At 28.8% G+C, this 15,107-nt stretch overlaps 1 protein-coding gene across 1 annotated transcript; it reads right to left on the minus strand.

Moving 5' to 3' along the window:
* Positions 1-3,614: 3,614 nt before the first annotated feature.
* LOC125601369 (probable zinc transporter 12) lies at positions 3,615-7,783 on the minus strand. Its single transcript, XM_048773581.1, has 3 exons — positions 5,123-7,783; positions 4,652-4,801; positions 3,615-4,564 (listed from the first exon to the last, which is right to left on the minus strand). The coding sequence occupies exons 1-3, from the start codon at positions 5,729-5,731 to the stop codon at positions 4,259-4,261; spliced, it is 1,065 nt and encodes a 354-aa protein (XP_048629538.1). The 5' UTR covers positions 5,732-7,783; the 3' UTR covers positions 3,615-4,258.
* Positions 7,784-15,107: the final 7,324 nt, after the last annotated feature.

Below are 15,107 nucleotides of genomic sequence, written 5' to 3' on the forward strand. Positions count from 1 at the left end.
TGCCTGTTAATTTTGTTAAAACAGTAGGTTTTGATTTCTTTGGAAAATCCGAACCATGAAACCTTGTACAAAACGTTTTTTTTTGTTTTCTAATTAATTTAACATTCAATTCAAAAAAAAAATTATTGAAACAAAAATGATATCCTTGTGAGGAGTAGCATTGTGACATGTTCCTAATGAACAAAGCCATTAACAAAAAGAAAAAAAAAACATAGAAACTACAGAGGCTGCGACTTGTCACCATCTCAATTGTTATGTTATGGTTTAAGAAAATTAGTACAATAATAAGAGAAGAAAAACAGTATCAAAAGGAGCAGCATGCCAGAAAGAAACAGTATCAATATGGTCTTCGACATCATCGTACAAATGTCAGTGCTTTGTCACGTGTATAGCACTTATTGGTTTCACCTGTTCGATTACTGTTCTTTACCCAAATTACACATTTGGAGCATTAAGTCATACTAAGTCTGCTTCTTAATTTTTATTTTCTGTCAATTTATCTCTGCTTTAATGTTTTGGCTGTTCCTTTTTGACAATTAAAACCATATTATTAAGTCTTTAGAAAAAGTCTTTTTTTTTTTTGATCAACCTTTAGAAAAAGTCTATTTTCTAGAAAGAGAACTGAAGAACTTGCATGGGGGAACATGTAATTTTTATGTTCACGCACTTTTGTGGAGGTAATATGCACGGACATTAACATTCCAGCGAATGTACATAAACTTAAAAAGGAAAAATATCTTAGGAGATTTGAAGTCTTTTAGCCAGTGGCATTGTGATCAAACATTTCATTCCCTAAAGAAGTGTTTAACATTTTACCAAAAAAAGTGTTTATACTTCAGCACATGTAAGGGGGACAAGCGAGATCGTCTAGAACCCTTCAATCCTAATTGGATAATTTCACTTTCGATCGTCACTATCCAGCTGAAACCATTGAGAGATTCTGATTTATGATATGACTCATCCACTTGACATACCTGGAGCATGCATGTGCTGGCCAAGATATGACGCCAGCCCAAGACTCAACTAAATCCACTTCAGCTACTTCAGGCACATTTGGTTTTCTCTAAATTTCTTCATCGAGTATCTCACTACGTACAATGTGTCGTCGTGAGAGGCTTATTCACGCCTTCAAACCTTTTGTTTTCCGTATTTTCTAAAGAAACCATACAATCCTACGAAACCTCGTAGATTCTCCTCTTTGATTAATGGAAATTTTTGCTTTTCTAGTTTAGAAAAATAATATATGAAGTAGTTCTAATCCAAAATGGATCTATCTAGGATTCATGTTCTAGACTTCCAGCAAAACCCGTCCAAGTTGTTTTCGAACCAATATCACTGAAATCTTCAATGTGAACAAAGCCCAAAGGCCCATTTAGATAGAAGATCAAACATGACCCAGAAAATTTCTGCAATCGGTTTCTCCGGATTATTTCTAATGTTTATGGTTTCATGCAGGGATGTCAAAAATCAGTTACATTTGATGGGCTTGCTCAGCTGACTCGTTTTTTTTTTTCCATGAGCATGATTTTTATATTTTAAGCTTTTATATTTTAAGCTCATTTAATAAATAAGTGTAATGATCAAGCTTAAATTAGATCATGAGTTATATGAACATGAGCTTCTTCATGAGCTTGTTCATTTTTTTGTACTTACAATTATATATAATATATATTATATCTGGATAATTTCTATTTTTTTATGTAAAAAAGATAATTTATATATTTACCATATTCATTTTCTAAAATTAAAATGTCAAACCAAATCTTTTTAAAAGATAATTTCTATATTAATCATATTTATCTTCTAAAATTAAACGTAAAACATACATATAAGTAATATGGAAATTAAACTTTTAAAAGTTATCGATAACTTTTTCGAAGAAAGAAAAAAGAAACTATACTATTTAGGAATTATCAAAATCTTCTATATAAATCCACATTAACCCTATCATCTCTCTCACAAACTTCGTTGATCCCAAATTTGACATACGTCTCTTTCGCTTTTGCTTATCGTAATATTTATGTTTTGGATTTTTTATGTTTAGTATTTAATATTTATGTTTTGGATTTTTAATATTTAAATTTTGAACAATATTCTAGAAGTTATTTTATCACTATTTATTTTATTTTATAATTATTTTATAATTATTATTTTTATTTAGATCACAAATTAGCTCATTTAACTCATGATCTAGATGATCTAAATTCGATTTACATATTGAAGCTCATATAATAAATGAGCCGAGCTGAGCTGAGCTGAGCTAGCTCATGAAATAGCGAGCTCACTATCACTATGAATTGAGCTCATTTGAGCGAGTTAGCTCATTTTGACACTCCTATTCATTTTTTTGGATCATTTACTTCAGGCATTTGGAGTCTCCACTCTCCAAACAATTATGACTGATTTAAAAAAAAATGAAAATTACCGTTTACTAATTAATTTTTTTTTAACACTGAATCATTGTAACATTCATGACCAAATTGGTCTTACATAAATGCAGAAATACTGCAAACAGAAAAACCAGTACAAAATAGAAGACAATAACTATTAGAAGCTTAGCTATATTGATACCAGTAGGTACCATTCAAAGATAAACTGTGACCAACCTTAATCCATCCTGATTAATTATGTGAGAGTAATTGTTAGATCGTTGATGAATGGAAAGATAATTCAAAAATGCAATGCAACTAAAATGTTATTGGAAGTCGCAATTGTGTAGCTGGAGATGCCAACCATCTGTACAATAAATCATGGTAACATATGAATTATATGTTTAAAATTCTTACTAATTATAGGATTATGAGAAAGTTATCAGGTGAGAAACAAGAAGCACAAGAAAATGTTGAAAGTGAAAACTTACTCAGTGCATCCATCAATATGAGTTCTTGACCATGTTGAAATGGAATTAAGCGGAACAGGCTTGCAGATTGTGTTTAAGCGGAAGCAGTTACAGGGCAACTCTCCTTTGGCAAGTGACAAAGCCAATAAGCTACCCAGAACACAAAAGAGCAAATTGCATAGTCGCGTGCCTATAGAAAGATGCCCTATTACTGCTCTGCTTATTGTTAACTCTCTCATCCTCCTCCATTGTGACTTCTTCTGTTTTTGCTATGAGAGAAGGTTGCTTGGTTACTCATGGACTCATAGGCTCAGTATATATACCTATATAAGTTTTAATATAATAAATGGTGACTTTTTGACATTTGGGTGATGGAGAGAAAAGATGAGATGCTTTTGATGGCTTATTCCATGGATATCCATCCCCATTTTCCTTTTTACTAAGCGTTGCCTTTTGATGATGCTTTGCTGCTTCTGATCATGTCTCTCATTATTGTGCTTCATAATGAAGCCACTCAAGGAATTTTTTTAACCCACCCAGGTTCGAAGGTATGTCTCTACTACCCACATCTAAGAGCACCCCCATTAGTGAACCCCATTAAAGGGGTTCACAAAGTATTCTTTTATTATTATTTTTTTTTGGTTTGATTTTTGTTTAAAAAAAAAAAAAAATTATTTTTTCGGACCAATCGCGGGCCGCCACATGCCGTGGGGCCCGCGCTACAGTGATGAAACAGGTTCACTGGGAAGAGGTGGAAAGAGACAAGTTCATCACTATTCCTTATTTTAATATTTTTTTTTTTGAAATCTGTGTGAACCCCGCATAAGTTCACTAATGGGGGTGCTATAAGTATGTAACGTATTCATAGTTTTAATTTAATTTTTAATTTGTAAAAAAATTAAAAGAATCTAGACTTTATATTTGACTGAAAATAATTAAAATCTGTAGAGTGATGATGATTGTGAAAGTGAAAGAATTGGTATATAAAAAACTGATGATGGCATATCCTTTTTGAAGGGTTATTCCATGAATATCCAGAACATGAAAACGGATCGTTTCGACAAGAATGTGATGACTTGATTTTATGCTTTTATGAAGAGTCAAAGTTGTTTGCATCATTTGACTCATTACTCCAAATCTCATTCTTGCTTCTTATTTTGCAGGTTGTAGAGTAATATGCTTTGTCTCCCATGTAGCTGCTGCTCATGTTCCTTGCATTCTACGTCATGAGCCATCATAGGCTTAGGGCTTTTCGATTTATATTCTATTTCTCATAACTATTCAAGAGATTGCCATCAAGAACTGATAACATCTTCTAAGAAATTGATTGATATATCATTTTAGTCAAATCTGGTAGCAAAATGTAACTGATTTTCTCTAAAATGCTAAAGAAACTAAAACATGCAAGCCCAAATCATTTCAAGCCCAAACAGCTAGAAGAGACATCAAACCAGCACCAAGAATAAGAGAAAGGCTACAAGCTAATTGTATCTTCATACTACTCTGAGCTTTATGGTCCATGAATAGTGGAGCTACCAAATCAACAAGCGCCATGTAAATCAAGATTCCAGCAGCTGCCGCATTAAGAAAACCTGATACTTTTAGTGCCATTGGGCTGTTCTCATTGTAAATCTCTGAAACTCCAATACCGATTCCAATCCCTGCTGGTGCCGTGAGTGCAAAGAACAACACCATAATCCATATTTTCTTAACCCCAAACTTTGCCTGCACAAAAACACCAAGTTAAGTTGTTTATTTAAATATCATTCAGTTGATAGAATCATAAGAGATACAGATAGATTTTAAGATTACCTCAGAGATGCAACCACCAAGACCAAAACCTTCAAACAGTTGATGGAAAGTTATTGCAACCAAGAGAGGCTTTATTGTGCTTACACTCGGAGATGCTCCCAGAGATATTCCTATTATCACTGAGTGAACCACAATCCCCAATTCAAGTATCTAACCATAAGAAAAATAAAAGAACATGTGATCAATACTAATTAGCAAATGTGTTTATCTAAAGAAAACTTCGATTATTTGAAAAATTGTTTTATTCAAAATCGAGAGTTTCTTTGAATCTTAACGGACAAAAATGGATTTTGGTTAAAGCCATTTTGAAGGCTATAGACAATTTAATAAAAAAGTTAATAATTTTTTATATTTTTTACAAATTTGTGGATCTATGTTTATGTAAAATTTTCTTAAATTTTGAGGATCATAGACAAGTTGCTTATGTCCCGGCACTGATTTTGGCAATTAGGGTTTTGTGATTTTACTTACTTGTGTCACAATCTTTTTCCTCATATCATCTTGGGGGACGAGAAGAGAGCCATGAGCATGTCCTTGCGAGGCATGAGTATGAGCAGAGCCAATATGTGAATGCTCCTCCTTATCTCCACAGGTACTCACCGGCAACGTCTTAGCCTCATTCTCCGAACGAGACCTGTTCAAATACCCTGAAGCAAAAGACTCAATCAACATGGTCAAAATCGCCGCAGCCATGGCAACTAAATCCGTCATGGGAAAATCACCCCATGGTGACTCTTCTCCGAGGCATGGACTCGTGAGACTCTCGGTGGCATCTGGAAGAATGTGGACGAAACCGGTGGCTAAGATTACTCCTGCGGCAAATGCCTTCACGAACATGAAAAAGTTGCTCTCTGACTTGAGGCCGAAGATAGGTAAACAGACTCCTAACACTCCTGCTACTAAGATGGAGAAGAATGCTCCGATCTTGTACTTAAGAATCGATGCCTTCTCTGTAGCGGAGCCTCCTCCATTGGAGCCACCACATTCGTTTTCTTCATCAGTGGCTGAGACTAGAAGCGGTAGAATAGACAAAGAGAAAATGAAAGCTGAAACTACGGTTTTTTGGACTCGATACATCATTGGCTTTTGATGAACGTTAGAGTTTCTTTTTTGTTAGTCTTCGTTTGTGTGGTTTGTAACAATGAACAATTCACACTGCTTATTTATATAAGATTTTTTTTTTTTTTTAGAGAGGTTGGTTACTCGGGATATTGAATTAGTTTGAAAAGGTTAGAAATATTGGCCCTAAAGATGGGAACTTGTGTAATTGTTGAATAGACTATGTCGACATGAACAGTAATAATGTTGTTTTTAATTATTATTGTGAAAGAATTGTGTTGGGTTTAGAAGCTGTTTATCGGAGATGACGACATATTTAGTCTATGTGTGTCGTGATTATTAGTTTCTAACTTTCTACTACTTTCTAGTCAAAACAAGAAAAAAAGACTAGAAATTTAGGCAGTTTTGTATTTAATGCAAAATATTTTTTTGGGTGTAAATGTTAATGCAAAATATATCTTAATAGCCTAATTGCGAAAGGGTTTGGAAGATTTGATATTTTTTTTTTATAATCCTGAGATATCCAGCGGTCGAGGTCTAATTAACTAATTCTTCAAGGTCTGTCAACCGACCCCATACAAACTCAGTTATTTGTAATGAGAAATAGAAATTCCTGTCGACTGATATATCTGTGATAATAGATTTCGAATCCAGAATAGTTGATACTTTTCCAAGGCTTTTTTGCGTTGTCGCATGATAGACAATCATGCATGGAGCTTCGAGATATAAAAATGGAGTTGAGCACAACGAAAGTCGACTCTTCTTGATAATTTGATACAATGACGATTAAAGAGATTATCGCATTCTGCCAAAATTATTATGATTCACATTTGTTTTTGGCCAATTAACGTTGATTCAGTATAATTACTTCTTCAAAATAATGTGTTTCAATAAAATTCATTCTTTCATCAAACGTTTTATAAGCATAAATGCACCTTTTTTTTGTCAACTAAATGCATCTTCTTTATATATATAGCAGAATTCAGCAAATAATCAGCGATGATTCTGCTTCTGCAAGTTGAAGAATAATTCTTTTTATTTTGTTAATGGCTAAAGAAAAAATTTCATATATAACATAGACTTAAACTTTACTCCCTCCGTCTCATTATGAGTGTCACTTAAACATTTTTTACACATAATAAGAAAATTATTGAAATATATTTATGTTTTCATTAATTACATCTAATTGACCAATAACATTTGAGATAATTAAATTTATTTATTAGATCAATAAATTTTACAATTAATATTTAGCTGAAAGTAAATAAAAATTGTATTGGAAATCTAAAACGACACTTTTTATGTAACAAAAAAAAACACAAAAGTGACACTCTTTAAGAAACAGAGTGAGTATTATTTTGCAATTGTGGTTTTGGCAAAAAAAAATTTGATTTTGCGGTTTCAGTGGAAAACATGTTTCTTCCTATTTTCAGCGAGAAAACCTATTTTACGGTTTCGATGGAAAAAATGTGTTTTTTTTGTTTTGGCAAAAATGTGCTTTTACGATTTTGGCAAAAAAACTTTATTTATCGGTTTTAGCAAGAAAAAATAATTTTATAGTTTTTGTAGAAAAACACGATTTTCTGGTTTTACATGAAAATGCTATTTTGCGGTTTTGACAGAAAAACACAATTTCTCGTTTTGCTGAAAACAAATATTTTTAAACCCCATCCAGACATTGAACCGGACAACTTTGCGAATCAACGGGTTATTGGATCGACCACATTTTAATAAAATTAAGTAATTAATTTATTATCTAATAATATATTAGTTATCCCTTATATGTTAATTGAGAAACATTACAACATTATTTTGTAGTCACGTGTCACCATGAGAATGAAATTCAGAATTCTTAGAAAAATATGTTGGTCCATCTTAACTTATATTATATTTTTATTAAATTAAGTATTAAATTGATAAATAGTGTACAAAAGAATATTTTCGCACTTTCCTTACATAAAATCTACGGAATTGCCTAATATGATTAACTTATATATGACTATTAATGATTATGAATAATAAATATTTGATAATAATTTTTGTATCTTAGCTCTTTTTTGTTTAATTTTATATTATTAACAGACATTAAACAACTATATTAACCATATAATAAAAAAATAATAATTTAATATGTTATATTTTTAAAACGACTATAAATTATTAAAACGTTAAATATCTAACACTAAAATTTTGTGATCAACGGTTTAACTTTTTTTAATAATAACAAGATACAAACGATCATAAATCATATGAATATGAAGTCTCATTTACTAGACATTTATATTATATAATAATATAGTTTAAAATTAAACTATATAACATAGAATAATACTTAAATATGATAATTTCTAAATTTATTGAAAAAGTATTGAAACCTTAATATTTTAATTTTGACATTTGCATTAAAAAATTGCATATTAGAAATTTTGTGTATCATATAAATATGAATTCTCAAAATATAAATATTTATATTAAAATATACTATATATCTATGTTCATGTCATTGAAATTTAATTATATACAATATACAATAAATAAAATAATTTTTTTGATTTATTTATTTTGATTTATATTGTATTGTTTTTATTTATGTCTTTACTCTAATTTAATTATATACATAATACGTAAATGAATACAAATAAATAATAATAGATAGAAATTAGTTTTATATATAAAATTTATCCCGCGCAATTGCTATTTATTTATTTAGCAATTAATTTAGTAAAACTTCATATGCACCCTATATTAATGGACAAACCACAATAAAATTTATATTCTAGAGAAACGGAGACAACAAAGGTTCAAAACCTCTCTGACCATCATCATATATTAGTTCATGATACATCTATAAATTAAAATAATATTGTCATATTTTTTGAATTTTTCTCTAAATCTATGTGTAACCCCTACAAAATATATAATTTTCCGGTAAATGGTTAATATACAGAAGCCTATAGATTTTAGTGTTGTTTTAAAATTTCTAACCACATTCTACATTTGTATTAATGTATTCTAAACTCTCTTTCACGGTACATGGGCATCGTTCTATTTTTTTATCAATTAATTTGGTAAAACTTCACATGCTCCGTAAATCAGTTGACAAACCACAATAAAATCGCTATTTTAGAGAAACAAAGACAAAAAAGTTTCCAAACCTCTCTGACCATCATCATATGTTATTTCATGATACAACTATGCATTAAAACAATATTGTCATATATTTTAATTTTTTTTCTAAATCTATGTGTTAACCCCTACAAAATATCAATATTTAGGTAAATGGTTAATATACTGAAGCCTAATATTTTTAGTGTTATTTTAAAATTCCAAACTACATTCTATATTTGTATTAATATATTCTAAACTATCTTACATGGTAAATGGGTGCCGTTCTATTTTTTTATCAACTAATTTAGTAAAATATCATATGCTCTGTAAATAAGTTGACAAACCATAATAAAATCACAATTTTAGAGAAACGAAGACAAAAAAAGGTTCCAAACCTCTCTGACCATTATCATATGTTATTTCATGATACAACTATGCATTGAAACAATATTGTCATATTTTTTGAATTTTTCTCAAAATATATGTGTTAACCCCTACTAAATATACAGTTATTCGGTAAATGGTTAATATACTGAAGCCTATAATTTTTATTGTTGTTTTAAAATTTTTTACCACATTCAACATTTGTATTAATGTATTCTAAACTCTCGTACATGGAAAATAGGCGTCTTTCTATTTTTTTATCAATTAATTTAGTAAAACTTCATATGCTCCGTAAATCATTTGACAAACCACAATAAAATCACTATTTTAGAGAAAAGAAGAGAGAAAAGGTTCCAAAACTCTCTGACCTTCATCATATGTTATTTCATGATACAACTATGCATTAAAACAATATTTTTATATTTTTTTGACTTTTTCTCAAAATCTATGTGTTTAACCCCTTAAAAATATTCATTTTTTCGGTAAATGGTTAATATACTAAAGCCTATAATTTTTAGTGTTGTTTTAAAATTTCTAACTACATTCTATATTTATATTAATGTATTTTAAACTCTCTTATATGGTAAATGGGTGTAGTTTTATTTATTTATCAATTAATTTAGTGAAACTTCATATGCTCCCTATATCAGTGGACATACCACAATAAAATCCATATTCTAGAAAAACAGAGACAACAAAGGTTCCAAACCTCTATGACCATCATCATATGTTACTTCTTGATAAAATATGCATTAAAACAATATTTTCATATTTTTTGATTTTTTCTCAAAAGCTATGTGTTAACACCTCTACAAAGTATTCAGTTTTTTCGGTAAATTGTTAATATACTGAAAGCCAAGAATTTTTAGTGTTGTTTAAAAATTTCTAACTACATTCTATATTTGTATTAATGTATTACAAACTCTCTTACATGGTAAATGGGTGCCGTTCTATTTTTTTATCAACTAATTTAGTAAAATATCATATACTCCGTAAATCAGTTGACAACCACAATAAAATCGCTATTTTAGAGAAACGAAGATAAAAAAGATTCCAAACCTCTCTGACCATCATCATATGTTATTTCATGTTACTATGCATTGAAACAATATTTTCATATTTTGTTTAATTTTTTTCAAAATCTATGTGTTAACCCCTACAAAATATTCAATTTTTTTCGGTAAATGGTTAATTTACTAAAGGTTATAATATTTAGTGTTGTTTTAAAATTTATAACCACATTATACATTTGTATTAATGTATTCTAAACTCTTTTTCATGGTACATCGGCATCGTTCTATTTTTTTATCACTTAATTTGGTAAAACTTCATATGCTCCGTAAATCAGTTGACAAACCACAATAAAATCGCTATTTTAGAGAAACAAATAAAAAAAGGTTTCGAACCTCTCTGACCATCATCATATGTTATTTCATGATACAAGTATGCATTAAAACAATATTATCATATTTTTGATTTTTCTCTAAATCTATGTGTTAACCCCTACAAATTATTCAATTTTTCGGTAAATGGTTAATATACTGAAGCCTATAATTTTAGTGTTGTTTTAAAATTTCTAACTACATTCTACATCAGTATTAATGTATTATAAACTATTTTTCATGGTACATGGACATCGTTCTATTTTTTAATCAATTAATTTGGTCATATCTCCGTAAATCAGTTGACAAACCACAATAAAATCGCAATTTTAGAGAAACGAAGACAAAAAAAGGTTCCAAACCTCTCTGACCATCATCATATGTTATTTCATGATACAACTATGCATTGAAACAATATTGTCATATTTTTTGAATTTTTCTCAAAATGTATGTGTTAACCCCTACTAAATATACAGTTTTTCGGAAAATGGTTAATATACTGAAGTCTATAATTTTTATTGTTGTTTTAAATTTTTTTACCACATTCTACATTTGAATTAATGTATTCTAAACTCTCTGACATGGAAAATGGGTGTCGTTCTATTTTTTTATCAATTAATTTAGTAAAACTTCATATGCTCCCTAAATCATTTGACAAACCACAATACTATCGCTATTTTAGAGAAAAAAGAAGAGAAAAAAGGTTCCAAAACTCTTTGACCATCATCATCATTTGCTAGATCATGATACAACTATGCATTAAAACAAATTATCATATTTTTAAAAAATTTCTCTAAATCTATGTGTTAACCAATACAAAATACCAGTTTTTCGGTATATGGTTAATATACTGAAGCCTATAATTTTTAGTGTTGTTTTTAAATTTCTAATCACATTCTAAATTTGTTTTAATATATTCTAAACTCTCTTTCATAGTACATTAGAATCGTTCTATTTTTTATCAATTAATTTGGTAAAACTTCATATGCTCCGTAAATCAATTGACAACCTACAATAAAATCACTATTTAAGGGAAACAAAGGCAAAAAAAAGGTTCCAAACCTCTCTGACCATCATCATATGTTATTTCATGATACAACTATGCAATAAAACAATATTGTCATATTTTTTGAATTTTTCTCTAAATCTATGGGTTAATCCCTACAAAATATACAATTTTGCTAAATGTTTAATATACTGAAGCCCATAATTTTTAGTGTTGTTTTAAAATTTCTAACCACATTCTACAGGTGTCTTAATGTATTCTAAACTCTCTTTCGTGGTACATGGGCATCGTTCTATTTTTTTATCAATTAATTTGGTAAAACTTCATATCTCCGTAAATCAGTTGACAAACCACAATAAAATTGCTATTCTAGAAATCCCAAGACAAAAAGGTTCCAAACATCTCTGACTATCATCATATGTTATTTCATGATACAACTATGCATTAAAACTATATTGTCTTATTTTTTGAATTTTTCTCTAAATCTATGTGTTAACACTTCTACAAAATATACAATTTTCCGGTAAATGGTTAATATACTGAAGCCTATAATTTTTATTGTTGTTTTAATTTTTTTACCATATTCTATATTTGTATAAATGTATTCTAAACTCTCTTACATGGTAAATAGGTGCCATTCTATTTTTTATCAACTAATTTAGTAAAACTTCATATGCTCAGTAAATTAGTTGACAAACCACAATAAAATCGCTATTTTAGAGAAATGAAGACAAAAAAGGTTCCAAACCTCTCGGACCATCATCATATGTTATTTCATGATACAACTATGCATTTAAACAATATTTTCATATTTTGTGATTTTTTCTCAAAATCTATATGTTAATCCCTACAAAATATCAGTTTTTTGGTGAATGGTTAATATACTGAAGCCTATAATTTTTAGTGTTATTTTAAAATTACTAACTACATTCTATATTTGTATAATGTATTCCAAACTCTCTTACATCGTAAATGGGTGTCGTTCTATCTTTTTATCAACTAGTTTAGTAAAATATCATATGCTTCGTAAATCAGTTGACAAACCACAATAAAGTCGTCATTTTAGAGAAATGAAGACAAAAAAAGGTTCCAAACCTCTCAGACCATCATCATATGTTATTTCATGATGCAACTATGCATTAAAACTATATTATCATATTTTTTTAATTTTTCTCTAAATCTATCGGTTAACCCCTACAAAATGTACAATTTTCGATAAATGGTTAATATACTGAAGCCTATAATTTTTAGTGTTGTTTTAAAATTTCTAACCACATTCTACATATGTATTAATGTATTCTAAACTCTCTTTCATGTTACAAGGACATCGTTCTATTTTTTTATCAATTAATTTGGTAAAACTTCATATCTCCGTAAATCAGTTGACAAACCACAATAAAATCGCTATTTTAGAGAAACCAAGACAAAAAAGGTTCCAAACCTCTCTGACCATCATCATATGTTATTTCATGATACAACTATGCATTAAAACTATATTTTCATATTTTTGAATTTTTCTCTAAATCTATGTGTTTAACCTCTACAAAATATACAGTTTTTCGGTAAATGGTTAATATACTGAAGCCTATAATTTTTATTGTTGTTTTAAAAAATTTTACCACATTCTACATTTGTATTAATGTATTCTAAACTCACTTACATGGTAAATGGGTGGCGTTCTATTTTTTTATCAACTAATATAGTAAAACTTCATATGCTTCGTAAATCAGTTGACAAACCACAATAAAATCGCTATTTTAGAGAAATGAAGTCAAAAAAAAGTTTTAAACCACTCAGAACATCATCATATGTTATTTCATGATACAACTATGCATTAAAATAATATTTTCATATTTCTAAAATTTTCCTCAAAATGTATGTGTTAACCCCTACAAAATATTCAATTTTCGGTGAATGGTTAATATACTGAAGCCTATAATTTTTAGTGTTATTTTAAATTTTTTAACTACATTCTATATTTGTATTAATGTATTCCAAACTCTCTTACATGGTAAATGGGTGTCGTTCTTTCTTTTTATCATCTAGTTTAGTAAAATATTATATGCTCCGTAAATCAGTTGACAAACCACAATAAAATCGTTATTTTAGAGAAATGAAGACAAAAAAAGGTTCCAAATCTTTCGGACCATCATCATATGTTATTTCATGATACAACTATGCATTGAAACAATATTTTTATTTTTTTTTGAAGTTTTCTCAAAATGTATGTGTTAACCCCTACTAAATATACAGTTTTTAGGAGAATGGTTAATATAGTGAAGCCTATAATTTTTATTGTTGTTTTAATTTTTTTTTACCACATTCTACATTTATATTAATATATTCTAAACTCTCTTACATAGAAAATGGGTGTCATTCTATTTTTTTTATCAAATAATTTAATAAAATTTCATATGCTCCATAAATCATTTGATAAACCACAATAAAATCACTATTTTAGAGAAAAGAAGAGAAAAAAGGTTACAAAACTCTCTCACCATCATCATATGTTATTTCATGATACAATTATGCATTAAAACAATATTTTCATATTTTGAGATTTTTTCTCAAAATCTATGTGTTAACCCCTAAAAAATATTTACTTTTTCGTTAAATGGTTAATATACTGAAGCCTAAAACTTTTATTGTTGTTTTAAAATTTTTTACCACATTATACATTTGTATTAATGTATTCTAAACTCTCTTACATGGAAAATGGGAGTCTTTCTATTTTTTTATCAAATAATTTAGTAAAACTTCGTATGCTCCGTAAATCAATTGACAATCTACAATAAAATCGCTATTTTAGGGAAACAAAGACAAAAAAGGTTTCAAACCTCTCTGACCATCATCATATGTTATTTCATGATACAACAATGGAATAAAACAATATTGCCATATTTTTTGAATTTTTCTCTAAATTTATGGGTTAACCCATACAAAATACTCAGTTTTCGGTAAATGGTTAATATACTGAAGCCTATAATTTTTAGTGTTGTTTTAAAATTTCTTACCATATTCTACATGTGTATTAACGTATTCTAAACTCTCTTTCATGGTACATGGGCATCGTTCTTTTTTTTATCAATTAATTTGGTAAAACTTCATATCTCCGTAAATCAGTTGACAAACCAAAATAAAATCGCTATTTTAGAGAAACCAAGACAAAAAAGGTTCCAAACCTCTCTGACTATCATCATATGTTATTTCATGATACAACTATGCATTAAAACTATATTGTCATATTTTTTTAATTTTTCTCTAAATCTATGTGTTAACCTCTACAAAATATATAATTTTTCGGTAAATGATTGATATACTGAAGCCTATATTTTTATTGTTGTTTTAAATTTTTTTACCACATTCCACATTTGTAGTAATGTATTCTAAACTCTCTTACATGGTAAATGGGTGCCGTTCTATTTTTTTATCAACTAATTTAGTAAAACTTCATATGCTCCGTAAATCAGTTGACAAACCACAATAAAATCGCTATTTTAAAGAAATGAAGACAAAA

The sequence above is a fragment of the Brassica napus genome, unplaced genomic scaffold (assembly GCF_020379485.1).
Source record: "Brassica napus cultivar Da-Ae unplaced genomic scaffold, Da-Ae ScsIHWf_2536;HRSCAF=3277, whole genome shotgun sequence".
NCBI classification, from domain to species: Eukaryota; Viridiplantae; Streptophyta; class Magnoliopsida; order Brassicales; family Brassicaceae; genus Brassica; species Brassica napus.